We start from the raw sequence: 19,102 nt of genomic DNA on the forward strand, positions 1-19,102 counted from the left end.
GATAGCTCATACATCACCTTAAAAAGTAGAAAAGCAAGGAAAAGAAGGGGGTTTTCTCGCTGGTGGTGAGCTGGGGGGGGCTTTTCCTTGCTGCCTGTGGGGGGACTGTGGTGGGGGGCCCTTTTCTGATGGCTGGGAGCAGCATGGGGTGTTTCGGAGGGGAGGCAGGTCGCAGGCGATGCTCAGGGGGGGACACTGCTGAGCCGGGGGAGTGTGTTGTTCCCATCCCAGCCCCCCTCCTTGTTCTGCACCCCCTTTGTGTGGTGGGCTCAGCTCACCCCCCGGGGCTGGGGCAGGTAACTGGGAGCTTCTCAGTGCCTTCAACAACCCCACCTGCCCCCCAGAGCTCCCACTTCTGCTGTCCTAGGGGCTGGGACCACCATATAGGCACCTGGTTCCTGCCCCCCTCAGTGTCCTGTGGGACTCCGGCTACTCCACAAGACCCTCTTGCTTTAAGGGGAAGGGGATGATTTTGGGGCTTATTCTCATGTTTCCACTGCCCCCTGGGATTTAGCAGAATCTCTGTTTCATATTGCAGAAGGAATGGGGCAGGGGACTGGAGCAGCCGGAGAGGGGGGGGGGTCCCTGGACCGGGAGCGGGAAGCCAGGCTGCGGAGGGCTCGAGCATGGCCCCGGCTCTGCGTCACCGCTCTCCGTGGCTGTGGTTTCCTCTGCTCAGTATTTTGGCTTTGCCATGCAGAGAACAACCCCTCACTGGGACGGCATGGTGGCTGTTGGCGATGCTGTCACCCACCCAGAATGCAGAGAGAGGAGTGGTGGGGGGTTGGTCCTGAGCTCGGGCCCCACAAGCTGGGGCGAGTGACAAAAACCTCCCCGAGGTCTTACGCAGCTCTCCCCGGAGGTGACTCACGGCTGTGAAAGTCGGGGGAGGAATTTTAAAAGCTGCTGCTGAGCTCCGAGAAAGCAGGTGGAACCACCACGCTTTGCCCAGACCTCCGGCACCAACTTCTTTGCCGCTGTCACCTCCGGGCTCTGTCACCTCCTGGGTGGCCCCTGAGCCCCAGTGGTGCTGGTGCCCTGAGCATCCTCCATAGTGGGACTATGGGGAGATTTGGGATGGGTGCTTGGCCAGCGGCAGGAGAAGCTGCTCGCCCGGTGGGTACTGGGCTCACAGCCGGTGGGGACGGCCGTTGCTCGCTGTGGGTCAAGGCTCCGTTTGCACCACGCAATCGGAGATAAGCGCCTCTCTTCCTATTGCCAAACCTTGGCGGGGGGGGCACTCACACCACCCAAAATGAATTTCCAGCTCAGTCCTGCTCCGCCGTCTCCCACCACACCGCAGCAAAGGTCTCCAGCAAGGAAAGAGCTGGCTGAGGATCAGCACCTGCCGGTTTCCCCCTCGCCAGGACCGAGCCGGGAGCCATGGCCGAGCGCCGGACGGGCACCAAGGGCCGGCGGTTGGGCTCCAGCCGGCGCAAGCAGCTGCGCGAGGGCTCCGGTGAGGCACCGGCAGCAGCCCCTGGCCCCAGCGAGGAGCCACCGTGGGCATCCGAAATAGTGAAGAGGGTGCAGGACTTCTTCAGGGAGCAGGACAAGGACCAGGCGGGGTTTGTCACCCGCTCAGACATGAAGGTAAGGGATGGGGAGGTCTTCTCAGGTCAAATGCCGGCGGGGTGGAAGGAGATGGATGATGGACAGGGTTTTTCCCCTGATTTGCTTTGTTCTTAGAAATTGCAGGAGGAGGATTTCCCGTGCAGCATGGAGGAGCTGGAGCTCGTCTTTGATGGGCTGGATGCTGCCGGCACCGGGCAGTTGAGCATTGAGGAGTTCACTGCCGGGCTCTGTAAGTGCCAGGACGCTGCTTCCAAGCAGCCCGGGCTGATCCTGGACACGGCCGTGGTGCTTTCCCAGGGGGGCACTGAAACGCTTCTCTTCCACATGATGATTTAAAAAGTGTCCCCATGCCCGGGTCTCAGCCCATGGCTCTCCTGGTGAGGGGTCCTCATGTGCCGAAGCAGCTTCTCGAAGCCGTGGGGTGGGTAGTGTCAGGGTTTGGGCTTTGCTATTGCCCCATCCGGGCACTGAAGGTTTGGGGTGTCTGTCGGCAGGTCAGTTCCTGAACTCTCAAAAAGCTGCCAGGGACCACCGCCGGCGGAAAACGGCATCCCGGAGGGTCCGCTTGGTCCTGCCTAGCCCAACGTTGGAGGGGGCGGACAGTGAGGAGCGGAGACACTTTGCTGCCTTCATGGACCAACTGGGCACAGACAACATCTCTGAAGAGTAAGCCACCCTGTTCAGCACCCATGGGTGTCCTGCAGGATGGGGCACAGCTGTCCAAGGGGGAAAGACTTGGGGCAGGAGGTTCCCATGTGGCCAAAGAGCCCAGAAATGGCTTGGAGGTGCCTTTGGCCCAAGCGCAGGAGCAGAGGACAGGATCATAGTCACCCCAATGCTCATCTGTCCCCCAGGACCACACGTCTCAAATGATGTGAGCTAAGCAACCTGGGACCCCATAGATGGCCTGTCTTTGGGGGGTTTTGGGAAGATGCTCACTGCAAAAAAAAACATCTCCCTGCAGACAGGAGATCTGGCAGCTCTGGGTGAAGCTCCGGCAGGACGAACCCCAGCTCCTGGGCAACCTGGAGGACTTTCTGGCCAAGATGAGGCACCGCATCCAAGAAGCCAGGAGTAAGAAGGAGGCTTTGGAGGTGACCCTCAACAAGTGAGTCCCCCCCTGGGCAGCGGAGAGGGATGGGACGGGAAGGATGGGGACAGGGATGGGGCCCTCTGCTCACCCCAGCTGTGGAGATGCACCCAAGGAGGGAGAAACTGGGTGCTTTCAGCGTGTCCATCGGTGGCTGGAGCAGAGGTTTTGCTCAGAGCTGACGTTTGGGGTTGGGCTCCCTCTACAGTCATGCACAGGATGGCAAAAGTGCCGGACTCAGACAGCTGGACATGGCCTTGGCTGGGTGAACCCCTCTGGGCAGACCCGGCTGCAGCCTGCAGGTCCCATGGGCAATGTGGGGTCCCAGGGACCTTCACCCACTGCAGCAGGGTCTGACCGCCCCCCTGGGCCTTGCTGTCCCCCGCAGGCGTGTGGCTGAGCACGACAAGGACGTGCAGCAGCTCTGTGAGGCCCTGGAGCAGCAGATCGAGCAGGAGCAGCAGCGGCTGCAGCAGGAGGTGGGTCACCAGCAGCTCCTCTCCCCTTACCACCCACCCCGGGAGAAGACCGGGGCCCCAAACCACTGTGGCAACTCTGAGATGGATGAGTGGGTGTTAACATCCTTGTTGCCATGTCAGAGCGTGGCCCGGAGCCACCAGCACAGTGTGGAGCTGCAGCGAGCGCTGGATGCCAGCGAGAGGGAGGTGCAGCGCTTGGTCACGGCACAGATGGAGGTGAGGTGGCCCCAACCCCTGGTCCCCCACTGTGCGTATGGGGTCTTTGGGCTGTGCCTGTAGCAGCAACACGGTGTTGTACAGCTGATCCCTGTCTGTCCCCACCAGTCCTTGATGCAGGTTGTCATGTAGGATCTCTCCTTTGCCATCCCCACGCTGCCCTCCAACCCCAGAGCATCCAAGCTGAGTTTCCCACCCACCACCCTGGGGGCTGGAAATTCAGCCCCAGGTCTAGAGGAGATGGTTATCCATCATTCTTCGGCATGGGTCTCATGGGGGTCCTGGCAAGGTGTGAGTGTCCTGGTTGCCATCCCGCAGTTGGAGACGAGGTGCCGCAGCCTCCGTAGCACGCAACAAGCCGCCAGCACTGAAAACCGGCAGCTGGAGGAGAGCAACCGGGTGCTGGAGGACCGCCTGCAGCACCTCCACCAGCAGCTCCAGCAGACCCACAGGCGCCTGCAGACAGCGAGGGCTGCCATGGTTTGGGAGCACATGGAGGAGCCTGGGTGAGTAGCTGAGTGACCATCATGTCCCTCTTGTACCTATTGGTGGTTTCCTTCTGGGGGGTTGCACTGGATGGGGAATGAGTTTGATGGGTCTCAGCTATCGTGGTGCTTCAGTGGTCTCCACGGTGCAGATTAATCTCGGCTTGGTGTGAAAAGCATCAGAAAAAAAAACCAACCAGGACTGTCACCACCATGCACTGAGCCTGTCATTCAAGGGCAGTGCCAACAGAGATGGGGACATCCTTCCCCCTGAAGAACCCAACCAGGACTGATCCAAGAGTTATGGGTTTTGCTGTCCTGCTCCAGCCCATCGCTGCCTTCAGGGGTAGGGACAACCCTAGGGCAGGGATGGACATGGGGAAGAGGATGGAATTGCCGTTTTGACCCCTGTGCTCTGTGTTTGCAGGGACAGAGCGGTGGCAGAGCTGCCCGGCGAGACACCCCTGTCCCCACAGGTACTTCAGCTGGGGACGGGATGGGGTGTCTGGGCTCCAGGGCCTCATGCTGTTTGGTTTGGGACTGCCGGGGAGCCCAGGAGCACAGGGTGCTTCTGCAGCAGGGGCAGTGCCTCCCCTAAAAGCTTTCTCCAACTGTGTCAGCACAATGCCCTACCGATGCTCGGGAAGGGAGGGGGTAGCAGCACGTTAGTTCTGACACCCCCAAGATTTTGGGCGGGTACGTCTGGATACCAGCCGGAAAGCTCAGCATCATTTCATGCCGATACACTCCTTTTTCTCCCTCCTCTTCCCACCCTGTTTGCTGCAGATGAGTCCGGGGAAGAGCGAGAAGTACCGCTCGGAGATGCGGATCAGGCTGGGGTCCCAGAGCGGCGAGCCCAAAGCCAAGAGCATCCACCAAGTGTAAGGGGCCCTGGGCAAGAGCTGCTGCTTCAGCTCCTGCCCTCGACACCTGCGAACCGGTACCCAACACCCAAGTCCTCCTCCCTCCCCGGGCAAAAAACACGATATTTAGTCCTTTTATTGTTCCTCTCCCACCCATCTCTCTTCCCGGACATCGGCTCGCTTACCCCCGCTCGCTGCCCTGCGTCGCTCCCTGGGCTCAGGCAGTCGCTGTACGTGGCCGAGAGTTGTTTTTTCATCTCCGATAATGTGAACACGGGGCCTGGGAAGTGGCACGCTTGCTCACCAGGCAGGATGCGGCCCCGGGTCTCTCTCCCCGGGTGTGCACCCCCTTTTCCCCCGTCCCTGGTCACTGCCCATGTGAGCCACCAGTGCACCCGGAGGGTAAATCAAGTCAGGTTTGGAGAGGGATGGGGTGAGGTGGTGGAGGAGGGACCCTCCCAGTACCAGCCCAGGTGGGTGGGAGGGAGCTGGAGCCTCACCTGGGGACTGCGCTGACCCTTTTCTGCCCTTTCCAGGGTTTGGGAAATGCCGCCTGCAGAAATAAGCCTTTTGGGACCCCCACCGAGAGCGAGCTCTGCGGAAGAGGACCCCTTCCCAGAATTTCTGAAAGAGGAACACTTTTCTGACCAAAGCTCTTTGCTAAGAGAGATGAATGATGCAATAGCGGCTCTGAGCAAACAGCTGAAGCCACAGGCACCGGGTGCACCCCCAGATGCTGCCCATCACCCCCGGGATGATGCTGAGCCCCAGATGGGGCCAGAGGCAGCCGCAGCCCACGGCACAATCCCCGGGGTCCTGCAAGAGACCCTTCCCAGCCACTTCGGTCACGAGCTGGTTGAAGGAGACCTGAAAGAGGGACCGGCCACAGCTGAGCTTCGTGTTCCAGATGTGACACAGGCTGGTGCGTCCGTGGGAGCCGGGCACCACAGGGCTCAGGAGCCGGGGGTGGAGCAGGGAGAGATCCCGGAGGAGGCACGGAGGATGTTATTCCTGCAGGGAAAGGGTGCTGGTGTGAAGGAGCTGGTGCTAAAGGTGGCTGAGCATCCGCAAGGAGCACCGGGAGAGAGCACGGAGGCAGGAGAGCAGGCGCTGATGGAGGTGGAGGGAGAAGGATGGATGCAGGAAAAAACGGGTTGGGAAAAAGCACAGCCCCCAGGAGAAGCTGAGGAAGCGGCATTAAGCCAGGGAGAAAATCCGGAGGCAGGTCTGGGGCCACCCAAGGCTGGGGACACAAGTATAGCAGTGGGATGGCAGCTTGCCACGGGTGACACCGGCCCGGCTGCAGTGCTGGGAGAGCGCGCACAGCCCCTGGGTGCAGGTCAGGGTGAAGAGGCTGACCCACCACTGGGGCTCTCTGAGGAACTTGAGATAAAGCCTGGAGAGCTCCTGGAGCCAGAGCCACCATCCCGGGGTGAGGCACGAATGGGAGCAGCCCAGGGCGATGGTGACAGTCACCCCGAGGTGACAGTGGCTCCTGACCCTGCGATGCTGGAGGAAGAGCACGTCGGTGCAGAGGCGCAGCCCTGGGGAGAGACCTTAGATGCTGATGAGCTGCCAGCCCGAGCTCAGCATGGAGGGAGCCGCAGAGCCGGGGCTGAGGAAGGGGAGGTGGAGGCAACGCAGCGCAGGGAGGCAGAGCCACAGCCGCAGGGTGAGTCTGCGAGGGGAGAGGCAGCGCGGGGAGGGAGCGTGGGTGCAGAGGTGCCGGCAGCTGTGCCACCAGCCAATGTGTGGGAAGGCAGAGTGGGAACAGATGTGCAACCGCTGGAGGCCCACAGCAGCAATGCCAACGTGCAGCGGCTGGCAGAGGTGGAGGCAGCTCTGCAGCCCCTGAGCGAAGCCGGCTCTCCAGGGAGGGAGCAGGGAGGGAGTGTGGATCCAGATGTGCAACCACTGGAGGAGGATGATAAACCAGAGTTAGGGCTGGGAGAAGAAATAGGTGCTGCTGCGGTGCGTGGTGAGGGTCCTTCCCCAGCAGAAACCCCTGCAGGTAGCCCAGATGTGTGTGGGCTGTTCCCAGTTAAGGCCCAGGCACTGGAACTGGTGGAGGCAGAGGACTCCCAGGAAGATGTGCAGCTGTGTGGGGGTGCCATCCTGGAAACCCCCCAGGGAGGGGGGGACAATGCAGCCATGCAGCTCATGGAGGAGGCTGACGGTGGGGCACAAGGACATGGTGAGCACAGGCTGCCACACGAGCATGTACCTCATCCCCACGGAGTGACGATCAGGCAGGGAGAGGGGGCTGGTGCCGGCGTGCAGCCACAGGAGGAGGCTGAAAGCCTGGATGTGGTGGAGGACCAGAGCACTGCTGCAAATGTGCAGCTAATTGCAGAGGTTGATGAGTTCAAACTGATCCCAGGGGGGAGCATGGAGGCAGATCTGCAGCCCCTGAATGAGGCTGGCTCCACGGGGACAGAACAGGGAGGGAGCATGGCTCCAGATGTTGAACCCCTGGATCAGGCCAATAAACCAGAGTTAGTGGAAATGGTGGAGGCGGAGGACTCCCAGGCACACAGGCAGCTGTGTGAGCATCCCAGTCTTGAAACCCTCCAGGGAGGGGAGGACAATGCAGCCACGCAGCGTAGAGATGAGGATGAGGATGGGGCAGAAGGGCAGGGTGAGAATGAGCTGCCACATGAGCCTGTGCTTGATCGGCAGGGAGAAGGGGCTGGTGCAGGAGTGCAATTGTGGGAGGAGGCTGAAAGCCTGGACGTGCAGGAGGCTCAAAGCACCGCTGCAAATGTGCAGCTAATTGCAGAGGCAGACGAACTCAAACTGATCCCAGGAGGGAGCACAGAGACAAACCTACAGCCCCTGATCGAGGCTGGCTCGATGGGGACAGAGCAGGGAGGGAGTGTGGGTCCAGATGTTGAACTTCTGGATCGGGTCGATAAAGAAGTGGTAGTGGAAGAAGAGGTAGAGGATGCCCAGGCAGACACGCAGCTGAGTGGGAGTCTCAGCCCAGAAGCCCCATGGGGAGGGCAGGGTGGAGTAGGCATGCAGGATGAGGATGAGGATGGGGCAGAAGGGCAGGGTGAGGATGCGCTGCCACATGAGCCTGTGCTTGATGCGCAGGGAGCAGATATCGGGCAGGGAGAGGGGGCTGATGCAGGAGTGCAGCCACAGGAGGAGGCTGAAAGCCTGGACGTGCAGGAGGCTCAAAGCACCGCTGCAAATGTGCAGCTAATTGCAGAGGCAGACGAACTCAAACTGACCCCAGGAGGGAGCACAGAGACAAACCTACAGCCCCTGATCGAGGCTGGCTCGATGGGGACAGAGCAGGGAGGGAGTGTGGGTCCAGATATTGAACTTCTGGATCGGATCGATAAAGAAGTGGTAGTGGAAGTGGAGGTAGAGGATGCTCAGGCAGACACGCAGCTGAGTGGGAGTCTCAGCCCAGAAGCCCCATGGGGAGGGCAGGGTGAAGTAGGCACAAGGCTCCGGGATGAGGATGGGGCAGAAGGGCAGGGTGAGGATGCGCTGCCACATGAGCCTGTGCTTGATCCGCAGGGAACGGGAGTCAGGGAGGGAGAGGGGACTGGTGCAGGAGTGCAGCCACAGGAGGAGGCTGAAAGCCTGGACGTGCTGGAGGACCAGAGCACTGCTGCAAATGTGCAGCTAATTGCAGAGGCAGACGAGCTCAAACTGATCCCGGGAGGGAGCACGGAGGCAGACCTGCAGCTCTCGAGTGAGGCTGGCTCCCTGCATACAGAGCAGGGAGGGAGCGTGGATGCAGATGCTGAGCCCCTGGATCAGGTTGATAAAGAAGTGGTAGTGGAAGTGGAGGTAGAGGATGCTCAGGCAGACACACAGCTGAGTGGGAGTCTCAGCCCAGAAGCCCCATGGGGAGGGCAGGGTGGAGTAGGCATGCAGGATGAGGATGAGGATGGGGCAGAAGGGCAGGGTGAGGATGTGCTGCCACATGAGCCTGTGCTTGATGCGCAGGGAGCAGATATCGGGCAGGGAGAGGGGGCTGATGCAGGAGTGCAGCCACAGGAGGAGGCTGAAAGCCTGGATGTGCTGGAGGACCAGAGCACTGCTGCAAATGTGCAGCTAATTGCAGAGGCAGACGAGCTCAAACTGACCCGAGGAGGGAGCACGGAGGCAGACCTGCAGCTCTCGAGTAAGGCTGGCTCCCTGCATACAGAGCAGGGAGGGAGCGTAGATCCAGATGTTGAACTCCTGGATCAGGTTGATAAACTTGAGTTAGTGGAAATAGAGGCAGAGGACACGCAGCTGTGTGAGCATCCCAGCCTTGAAATCCTCCAGGAAGAGGGGGATAATGCAGCCACACGGCTTGTGGAGGAGGCTGATGGTGGGGCACAAGGACATGGTGAGCATAAGGTGCCGCATGAGCCTGTGCTTCACCCCCATGGAGTGACCATCAGGCAGGGAGAGGGGGCTGGTGCCGGCATGCAGCCACAGGTGGAGGCTGAAAGCCTGGATGTGCTGGAGGACCAGAGCACTGCTGCAAATGTGCAGCTAATTGCAGAGGCAGACGAGCTCAAACTGACCCCAGGAGGGAGCACGGAGGCAGACCTGCAGCTCTCGAGTGAGGCTGGCTCCCTGCATACAGAGCAGGGAGGGAGCGTGGATGCAGATGCTGAGCCCCTGGATCAGATTGATAAAGAAGTGGTAGTGGAAGTGGAGGTAGAGGATGCTCAGGCAGACACACAGCTGAGTGGGAGTCTCAGCTCAGAAGCCCCATGGGGAGGGCAGGGTGGAGTAGGCATGCAGGATGAGGATGAGGATGGGGCAGAAGGGCAGGGTGAGGATGCGCTGCCACATGAGCCTGTGCTTGATGCGCAGGGAGCAGATATCGGGCAGGGAGAGGGGGCTGATGCAGGAGTGCAATTGTGGGAGGAGGCTGAAAGCCTGGACGTGCAGGAGGCTCAAAGCACCGCTGCAAATGTGCAGCTAATTGCAGAGGCAGACGAACTCAAACTGACCCCAGGAGGGAGCACAGAGACAAACCTACAGCCCCTGATCGAGGCTGGCTCGATGGGGACAGAGCAGGGAGGGAGTGTGGGTCCAGATGTTGAACCCCTGGATCGGGTTGATAAAGAAGTGGTAGTGGAAGAAGAGGTAGAGGATGCTCAGGCAGACACGCAGCTGAGTGGGAGTCTCAGCCCAGAAGCCCCATGGGGAGGGCAGGGTGGAGTAGGCATGCAGGATGAGGATGAGGATGGGGCAGAAGGGCAGGGTGAGGATGTGCTGCCACATGAGCCTGTGCTTGATCCGCAGGGAACGGGAGTCAGGGAGGGAGAGGGGACTGGTGCAGGAGTGCAGCCACAGGAGGAGGCTGAAAGCCTGGACGTGCTGGAGGACCAGAGCACTGCTGCAAATGTGCAGCTAATTGCAGAGGCAGACGAACTCAAACTGACCCCAGGAGGGAGCACGGAGGCAGACCTGCAGCTCTCAAGTAAGGCTGGCTCCCTGCATACAGAGCAGGGAGGGAGCGTGGATCCAGATGTTGAACTCCTGGATCAGGTTGATAAACTTGAGTTAGTGGAAATAGAGGCAGAGGACACGCAGCTGTGTGAGCATCCCAGCCTTGAAATCCTCCAGGAAGACGGGGATAATGCAGCCACGCGGCTTGTGGAGGAGGCTGATGGTGGGGCACAAGGACATGGTGAGCATAAGGTGCCGCATGAGCCTGTGCTTCACCCCCATGGAGTGACCATCAGGCAGGGAGAGGGGGCTGGTGCCGGCGTGCAGCCACAGGTGGAGGCTGAAAGCCTGGATGTGCTGGAGGACCAGAGCACTGCTGCAAATGTGCAGCTAATTGCAGAGGCAGACGAGCTCAAACTGACCCCAGGAGGGAGCACGGAGGCAGACCTGCAGCTCTCGAGTGAGGCTGGCTCCCTGCATACAGAGCAGGGAGGGAGCGTGGATGCAGATGCTGAGCCCCTGGATCAGATTGATAAAGAAGTGGTAGTGGAAGTGGAGGTAGAGGATGCTCAGGCAGACACACAGCTGAGTGGGAGTCTCAGCCCAGAAGCCCCATGGGGAGGGCAGGGTGGAGTAGGCATGCAGGATGAGGATGAGGATGGGGCAGAAGGGCAGGGTGAGGATGCGCTGCCACATGAGCCTGTGCTTGATGCGCAGGGAGCAGATATCGGGCAGGGAGAGGGGGCTGATGCAGGAGTGCAATTGTGGGAGGAGGCTGAAAGCCTGGACGTGCAGGAGGCTCAAAGCACCGCTGCAAATGTGCAGCTAATTGCAGAGGCAGACGAACTCAAACTGACCCCAGGAGGGAGCACAGAGACAAACCTACAGCCCCTGATCGAGGCTGGCTCGATGGGGACAGAGCAGGGAGGGAGTGTGGGTCCAGATGTTGAACCCCTGGATCGGGTTGATAAAGAAGTGGTAGTGGAAGTGGAGGTAGAGGATGCTCAGGCAGACACGCAGCTGAGTGGGAGTCTCAGCCCAGAAGCCCCATGGGGAGGGCAGGGTGGAGTAGGCACAAGGCTCCGGGATGAGGATGGGGCAGAAGGGCAGGATGAGGATGCGCTGCCACATGAGCCTGTGCTTGATCCGCAGGGAACGGGAGTCAGGGAGGGAGAGGGGACTGGTGCAGGAGTGCAGCCACAGGAGGAGGCTGAAAGCCTGGATGTGCTGGAGGACCAGAGCACTGCTGCAAATGTGCGGCTAATTGCAGAGGCGGAGGAGTCAGGAGGGAGTGCAGAGGCAGATCTGGCACCCCTGGGTGCAGCTGGGATGAGGGAAGGGGAGCAGAGCCTGACTCCTGGATCGGAGGTAGCTCTTTGTGCAGCTCGTACCACAGACCTATGGGAGAGATCTGCCGGTGGACATGTGTCCCCTCCAGCCATGGTCGCTTTGCATCCTGAGAGTGCCGCTGCTGCCGAGGGTCCTGGTCTAGAAGCAAAGCTGGGAGCACTCACTGGTCCTGATGGGCAGATCCTGGAGGATACTGAGCCACTGGAATTACCACAGGGAGAGAGGGCTGCTGTAGAGGGGAGGCCTCTGGATGGAGCTCAAGGTCTGGATGTGGTGCAGGGAGAGATGCTGGAGGCAGGGGCGAGGAGTTTAGTCAAAGCTCAGGGTCTTGGGCTAAAGCAGGGCCATGATGACGGGGCGTCTGCGCTGGCCTCCCCGGTCTCCGAGGTGCCGTTACAAATCAGCACGCTAAAGCTGGAAACGATGATGCAGGAGGATGTTCTCGTTCCAGATATGCGTCGGCTAGGCACTTCGGGACAGGCAGCCCAAAGTGAGCTCCAGGAGCAGGTCTCAGCACAGGCAGATAAGGTGAGGCTTCACGCTGCTTCCCAACCACCGGAGGTCAAGCCACCGCATGTGATGGAAACAGAGCAGGGAGCTGATGGACCTGCTGAGCCTCCACAACAAGAGGTGCCCCCAGTGTCAACCCTTCAGACGAGGGTCCAACAGGAAGAAGATGCTGGGAATGATCAGTTGGGGGTGGTCCTCGAAGACAGCTCCCTGGGGGATGCAGCCAACAGCAGCATGCGGCCTCAAAGTCAGCTCTTGGGAGAACTGAGAGAAGACCTCAGTGTCACTCAACAGAAGAAGCAGCAAGAGGTTGGGCAGAAAACAATCCAGAAAGGTGAGCCCAGCCCAGGAGAGCCAGGGACTGTGACTGCAGGTGGGGCAGGACCTGCCCCGAGGGGTTCCACTGAAGCCTGCCTGGACCCGGACCACGTCTACAACGTGCTGTTTGTTGGGAACTCCCACGTGGGCAAAACAACATTCCTGTACCGGTTGCACGCCAACACCTTCAACCCGCACCTCACCACCACAGTAGGTAGGTCTCCTCCAGCTCCTCTCCAGCACAGCTCTGGGTGACCTTTCACAATTCCCTTTCCCCCACCCCACAAGCTGCTGGTGATCATCACACTTGTGTTACACCTCACACCAAGCATGCTACAAAACCTGTCACCAAGGACAAATAAGACCACCGATTTCACATGGCTGGATGCCCGTGAGCAGGCAATGCTGGTCCTCCTTGCCCTCTCTAGGGCACCAATACAATGGTCCTAGTGCTTTCCCCTCTGCTTTGCCTTTCAGCTCTCTTCTCCTCTCTTAACCAGTCTGGTTTCATTCACCACAAAATTAGAGACCTTCTCCAGATCCAGCCATTAAAGATCTAAAAGCTGGAGGTTCACTTGGGACCAGCCTGCTTGAGCCGCAGCCTCAGACCACGCATGCACCGTGTGGCTTCTCCATCCGCCCTCTGACGAACTCTACAGTATCAAAATATCCCTTTTTGTGTCTCCTAGGGCTGGATTATCAGGTCACAATGCTCGTCGTGGACAACAAGTGCTTTGCTCTCCGTCTGTGGGACTCGGCTGGTACAGAAAGGTGAGCTGCTGTGCTGTCTGCTTAAAGAGCGCAACCTGTGGTTTTCTTTTTTTCCTGGTAGTTTAGTGGAAATGAATGTTCTTGTCTTTGCTAAGCAAAGGAGAGGTTGTTTAAGGAGGGACTCTGTACAGTATGTGGTGTAATAAAGCATAATAAAGGAAGTAATTAAGATAAAGGCTGTTTATATGGCCTCTACAATTGGGATAAGAGCAAAATCTGGGGTTTGCCTTTTTTGTTGACATGCATTCCCAGCTTTCCCATTGGGATTTCAGATTACTCCTACGCAAAACCTCCTTAGACCGTATCAATGACCATTTGAAATGCACACAGGTACCACAGCATCACCAAGCAGTTCTTCCGGAAGGCGGACGGGGTCGTGCTGATGTATGATATCACGTCAGAGCACTCCTTCTCGGACGTGCGGTACTGGCTGAGCTGCATCCAGGTGGGTGAAACAGGAAAACCTCGTTCTGTCCCCAAGGTCTGGGAACTGGTGGTGACTCCCAGATCAGCATTTCCCCACCTGACCTCTGCCACCGGTTAGGGATGGGCATCTGGGGGTGACCGAGCACTTTGCAAAGGGTGTTCTGCTTCGTTCTGATTAGAAAATGATTTTTCTTGGAGGATTTAATTTCAGATACTGACAATTTTCACATTTTTGCAGTGCTTCCTGGGGTAACTTCTTGATAGCATCACTATGATAATGATTGACTTTTTAAAAATTAAAAACCGGAAAATGTTAAAAGTGATTTTGATAAAACTTTATAATCAAGAACAGCCCACTTTGAGTCCTGCAAAGTGGGAGGTAACTTGTGTCTTATTACTGACCTCTTGTCAGAGATTTCCCATCAAATACAAAGTCAGTGTTTACAAATGGGATTTACAAAATGGGATGCTGCCTTGCCCAGTGCGTGTGTTTCCCAGCCAGAGCATCTTCCGAAGGGTTCCTGAAGTTGAACACAACATGAATTCACTTCAGGGGTGACTCGCCCAGTCTTCTGCCCTGTTAATAGACCAGGACAGATGATTTAAGATGGGAAAAAAAAAATCCCTTTCTTAAATGCTGTTAAACTCGTTTAAGACTTTAAGGTTTTGCTACCGGCCCAAACCCATGGGCATTCCTCACGGTGCTCCAGGATGTGTGCGGGCAGCGTGGGCGGCCGTGATTCAAGCGAGATTGCACTCCTGATCCTCCCCTCTTTAATTGCCCAGGAAGGAGCAAAAGACAGAGTCGCTATTCTGCTTCTCGGGAACAAAACCGACTGCACTGCAGAGAGACAGGTCCCCACCAAGGATGGGGAACGCTTGGCCAAGGTAGGTGCATGGCCCTGCTAAAGTGTGCTGTCCCGCCAGGTTAGGCAAGGGCAGCTAAGGATGGGTGCCACCAGCCCGAGGACCTGGAGAAAGGTGAAACCCTTAACTCACCTTTTGTGCATCGGTGGTCGGCAAAGTGACATCTGAACACATCCGTCACCTCTCCCTGTCTCGCTTCCCCCTTGCCATTGTAGTTTTGAGCACCTCCCCAGTAAAACAGTTTATGGAACTGGAGCTATAAGTTAAAACATTTTCAGCTCTGCTTATCTTTGCTGTGAGGTGCCACAGATCTTCATAGAATCATAGAATGGTTTAGGTTGGAAAGGACCTTGAAGTTCCAATCCCCTGCCATAGGCAGGGACACGTCCCCCCAGCCCAGGTTGCCCAAGGCCACGTCCAGCCTGGCCTTGAACACCTCCAGGGATGGGGCCTCAACAACCTCTCTGGGCAACCTGTCCCAGTGCCTCACCACCCTCAAAGTGAAAATCTTCTTCCTAACGTTCAATCTGAACCTGCCCTCTTCCAGTTTAAAGCCATTCCCCCTCGTCCTACCACTACATGCCCGAGTAAAACGTCCTTCCCCAGCTCTCCTGTAGGCCCCCTTTGGGTACTGGAAGGCCGCAATAAGATCTCCCCGGAGCCCTCTCTTCTCCAGGCTGAACAGCCCCAACTCTCTCAGCCTCTCCTCATAGGAGAGGTGCTCCAGCCCTCGGATCATCCTCGTGGCTCTCCTCTGGACACGCTCCAGCAGGTCCACGTCCTTCTTATGTTAGGGACTCCAGAGCTGGAGGCAGTACTCCAGGTGGGGTCTCACCAGAGTGGAGTAGAGGGGCAGAATCCCCCCCTCGCCCTGCTGGCCACACTTCTTCTGATGCAGCTCAGGATAGGGTTGGCCTTCTGGGCTGCGATCGCACACCGCTGGCTCATGTTGAGCTTCTCATCAATCAGCACACCCAGGTCCTTCTCAGGGCTGCTCTCCAGCCATTCCCCACCGAGCCTGTATTTGTGCTTGGGATTGCCCCGACCCAGATGTAGGACCTTGCACTTGGCTTTGTTGAACTGCATGAGATTGGGTTGGGCCCACCTCTCCAGCCTGTCCAGGTCCCTCTGGATGGCACCCCTCCCCTCCAGTGTGTCTACCTTGCCAAACAGCTTGGTATCATCGGCAAACTTGCTGAGGGTGCACTCAATCTTCCCAGCATCATATAAATAATAATAAAACCACCAAACCCTATCCTGTTTTCAAGATACTGAAATGCCAGAGTACAATTAGTCTCTTCAAATGTAGATGGCTAATAAAAATTAGGTGAGAAGAATCTCACCTGTACAGACTTAATTTCAAAATTTATGGGATTTGGGTCACCATCCATTGACCAGTTTTACAAATGGAGACAGCACAAGGGGTTAGATGCCTTTTTTTTTTTTCTTTTTTTTTTTAGTTACGTCTCTGTATTCGCTCCACTAGTCAAAGTCTATCACATCTCATTCTGTCTGAAGTGTCAACCTTTTCCTTGATACTAAATGTTAGTATCATAACTACTTTAAAAGCTGGATTTCACCCTCAAATTCCAGTAAATAATTTATTGCGTTGTTTCCTTGAGTCCTTCTGTTTCCTCTTGACCATGACTGTCCCATGGCTATTTACTCCCATATTAAGCTACTCCAACACAAGAATATTACATTTCTGTTCATCTGTTTGGGCTTTGTGTCTTCCAGGAGCATCAACTCATGTTTTACGAATGCAGCGCTGCCTCGGGCCACAACGTCTCCGAGTCCATGGTCAGCTTAATCAGGTGAGGCATGGGCTTGGATTTTGCCAGCTGTCCTGAATTTAATGGGCTCTCTCCCCGCTTTTTTAACTCCCAACACTGGTGTGTTACTGTCACTCGAGACTCCCTGTGCCCAAATGTCAGGGAAAACTCAGAGCGGCATGTGCACAGCTGGGATGAGCCAGAGATAAGTGCTGTAAGATGTCTCCTGAGCAGTCAGCACTGCGAGGAGATTAATAAAACCCTTCTCGGGATGCTGCCGATTTCTCTCTGGGTTGACTGAAAATGAATTCTGCCTGTGATTTGACTTAGGTTGGCGTTTTTAGCAGAGTCCACGGTCCTTAAACCATGTTGAGCTGGAAGGCTCCTAACTCCTTTCAGCCGTGCTGAGCATCCTTCACCGAGGCTTGTCAAGACAAATCGCACAGCATTGCGAAATATAGGGGAAATACCCGGCTAATTAGCTTCCTTCTCTCCCAGGTTGCTCAAAGTTCATGAAGACAAATTAAAAACTGAGGCAGAAGAGGTACCGAAGCCACCCCAGAAGAAAAAGGGCTGCTGCTAGCGATGGACAGACACCTCCAGTTGTGATTTGAAACTTCAGTGACAGCCAGAAAAGTATAAAAATAGCCCTCAGGCACCATCTCGGCTCCCCGTGTGTCTGCCTTGCCTCATCTCCCTCCGATGCTGAGAGCAAAAGCCGCTACGGAGGAGCCGGCTGTCACCCGGCCCCTTCCCCGCTCATCTCCTGCCGTTATCCCAGAGCACACGAGCCCCCCAAATACTTGTTGGGAAACTTTACCGCTTTCTTCTGGAGACAAAAAAAAACAAAAAACAGGCTAAGGAAAGGGGCAGAAAAGGAACCCAGTTGGATCCGGGGTGCTGGAATGATAATGGAAGCAGTGGGGAGCAAAACCAAGTCTCGGGATAAAAGAAATGAATACCAGGAGCCACCCGCAGGGCAGTGTGTAAAATGAGGGGGTTTAGGGCTGTCGGTGCTGCCGTGCAGCGGTGACTTTTGCTTCGGCTTTTTGATCAGATGGGATCTGGAACAATGAAATATTCAATATATCCTAAATGCACTTTGTAAGTCTCTCCAATTAGGCAAGGTAAAGCTCGTTTTTTTTCTTCCTGATTTGTCGTGCTGGTGAGCAGTAATGCGTCTTGACAGAAAACTACTACAAACTTTGCTCAAAATAAATCCAAAAGCCTGAAAAGCATGTCCAGAGCAATAGAAAGAGCACTGGGGTGGTGGGATATACGATCAGAGAAATGCCTGCAAGAGCCCTTTTGCCTGCGCTGCTCCCAGAGCGGATTTTTTTTTGGCACTATTGCAGCAAATCTCAGGACGGGCAGGGAGGATGCACTTCTGCAACCGTGACAGCTTCGTTATGAAGTGCTGTGTCGGTTTTAAAACCCGGTGTGAAAAATCTAATCTAAGCACATGTTACAATTTCAGGGTTAGTTTTCTTTTTTTTCCTTTTACAGCTTGATGCAGAGAACTACATTTTTGCAGAGAAAGACATACAGACCAAATAAACAAGAATACAAGTGTTATATTTTAGTGTTTTTATATATCACATGTGTTGCCTGGTCCCCAGCAGTTCAGCAGGTGTATTTAAAGACTGTGCTTACACGCAGATTTGGGGGAAATAATTCTGCTCAGATGCGTTTGCTTTGTGTTGCCATTACTATGTATAAGTATAATTATGGAAAAGCACAAGAGTAGCCAGTTTCTGCTTTACAAAAATATAGTGACAACAAGAGCTGTTTTTCTAATAACAGTATGCATATTTAAAAAAAAAAAAGAATATCATTTTGCATATTTCTGACTCTGTTATAGCTCAGCTTTCCAGGGACACAAGGCTTAAGAGCTCCTGATGCCTGTGTATATGTAATTGTTTTTTCTTTCCCTACTTCAAAGGGGTTTAGAGTCCACGGGCTGTTTTTAGCAGTCCCTGATGGGTGGCAACCGCAAAGCTATGAGACATTGCGACTTCTGTATGAATAACTGAGTAACTGAGACTAATTAACATCCCCATTGATGGAGAAATTGCAGTTTAAGTTTAGTCTTCATCAGACAATGACAAATCTCTATGGGAGAGACCTGCAGTGCACAGAGCCAGGCGAGAGCAGACTTTCCTGGTTGTGCTGCTCACAGAATTACATCTTGAATTGGGGACGGCCCCGTGTGATACCCAAAAAGCGCTCGGTGGCAATGATGTTGATTTGCAGACGGAGATGCGCAAAGACCACCGATGGCCCACGCTCATGCTCAGTAAGACCAAGGTTATGAGTTGTACCCAGGTAGGGTACAACTTTGCGATGACGAAGGAATTTTTGAGTCTTTCACAGCTGAGTTATCCCCTCTGCACGCCCCATTTCGGGGCTCCATCATCTCTGCACCACCAAAGCTCCCCCCCTAAGCGTCTCCCCTCAGCCTGTTCCCTGCCACGAGCCATCCTCCCTTGGCTCTATGGTTAAAAGACTTTCTTTTCTTAACATAATACATTTATACTGCCATTCCATGCCCATCCCTCTACCATATTTCTTTATAAAATATTTTTCCTGACGGAGCAGTGGGAGCAGCCTGAGGAGCACAGCTCCTCAGGAAGAGTTTATGTGGCTCAGTTCAGAACTCTGCCTGGATTCGGGGTTGGGGTTTTTTTTGGTTTTTTGGGTCCATCTTCACTATTTCTGCCTTGCTGTTTTATCTTAAAATTATATAAATCCAACCACACTCTGCAAGTCTGGTCCGTGATAGGAGAAGCACCATTTTAGCCTAATTAACCCCCAAATACATTTTGCTGGGTCTGCGTGACCCCGTGCAGAGCCGCCGAGCTGCACGTACGCCGAAGCTATCCGTCAGATCGGCTTTTCCCTTCGCCTAAATTTGCTGGGATTATGTGCGGAAGATGCTGCCCGGCAGAGCGGCAGCAGGATTGTGCAG

General features: G+C 55.9%; 1 protein-coding gene across 1 annotated transcript; it reads left to right on the plus strand.

The window, feature by feature from the left end:
* Nucleotides 1–1,383: 1,383 nt before the first annotated feature.
* RAB44 (RAB44, member RAS oncogene family) lies at nt 1,384–18,032 on the plus strand (the record flags this gene model as incomplete). The annotated part of the gene is made up of 16 exons (XM_082494680.1): nt 1,384–1,593; nt 1,690–1,804; nt 2,070–2,241; nt 2,540–2,683; nt 3,054–3,144; nt 3,265–3,360; nt 3,679–3,866; nt 4,273–4,321; nt 4,632–4,726; nt 5,245–6,380; nt 11,922–12,512; nt 12,988–13,069; nt 13,400–13,514; nt 14,282–14,383; nt 16,100–16,176; nt 16,633–18,032. 16 exons carry the CDS (start codon nt 1,384–1,386, stop codon nt 16,715–16,717), a joined length of 3,348 nt encoding a protein of 1,115 aa, XP_082350806.1. The 3' UTR covers nt 16,718–18,032.
* Nucleotides 18,033–19,102: the final 1,070 nt, after the last annotated feature.

Source organism: Vanellus vanellus, assembly GCF_965231255.1.
Source record: "Vanellus vanellus genome assembly, chromosome: 23".
Taxonomy (NCBI): Eukaryota; Metazoa; Chordata; class Aves; order Charadriiformes; family Charadriidae; genus Vanellus; species Vanellus vanellus.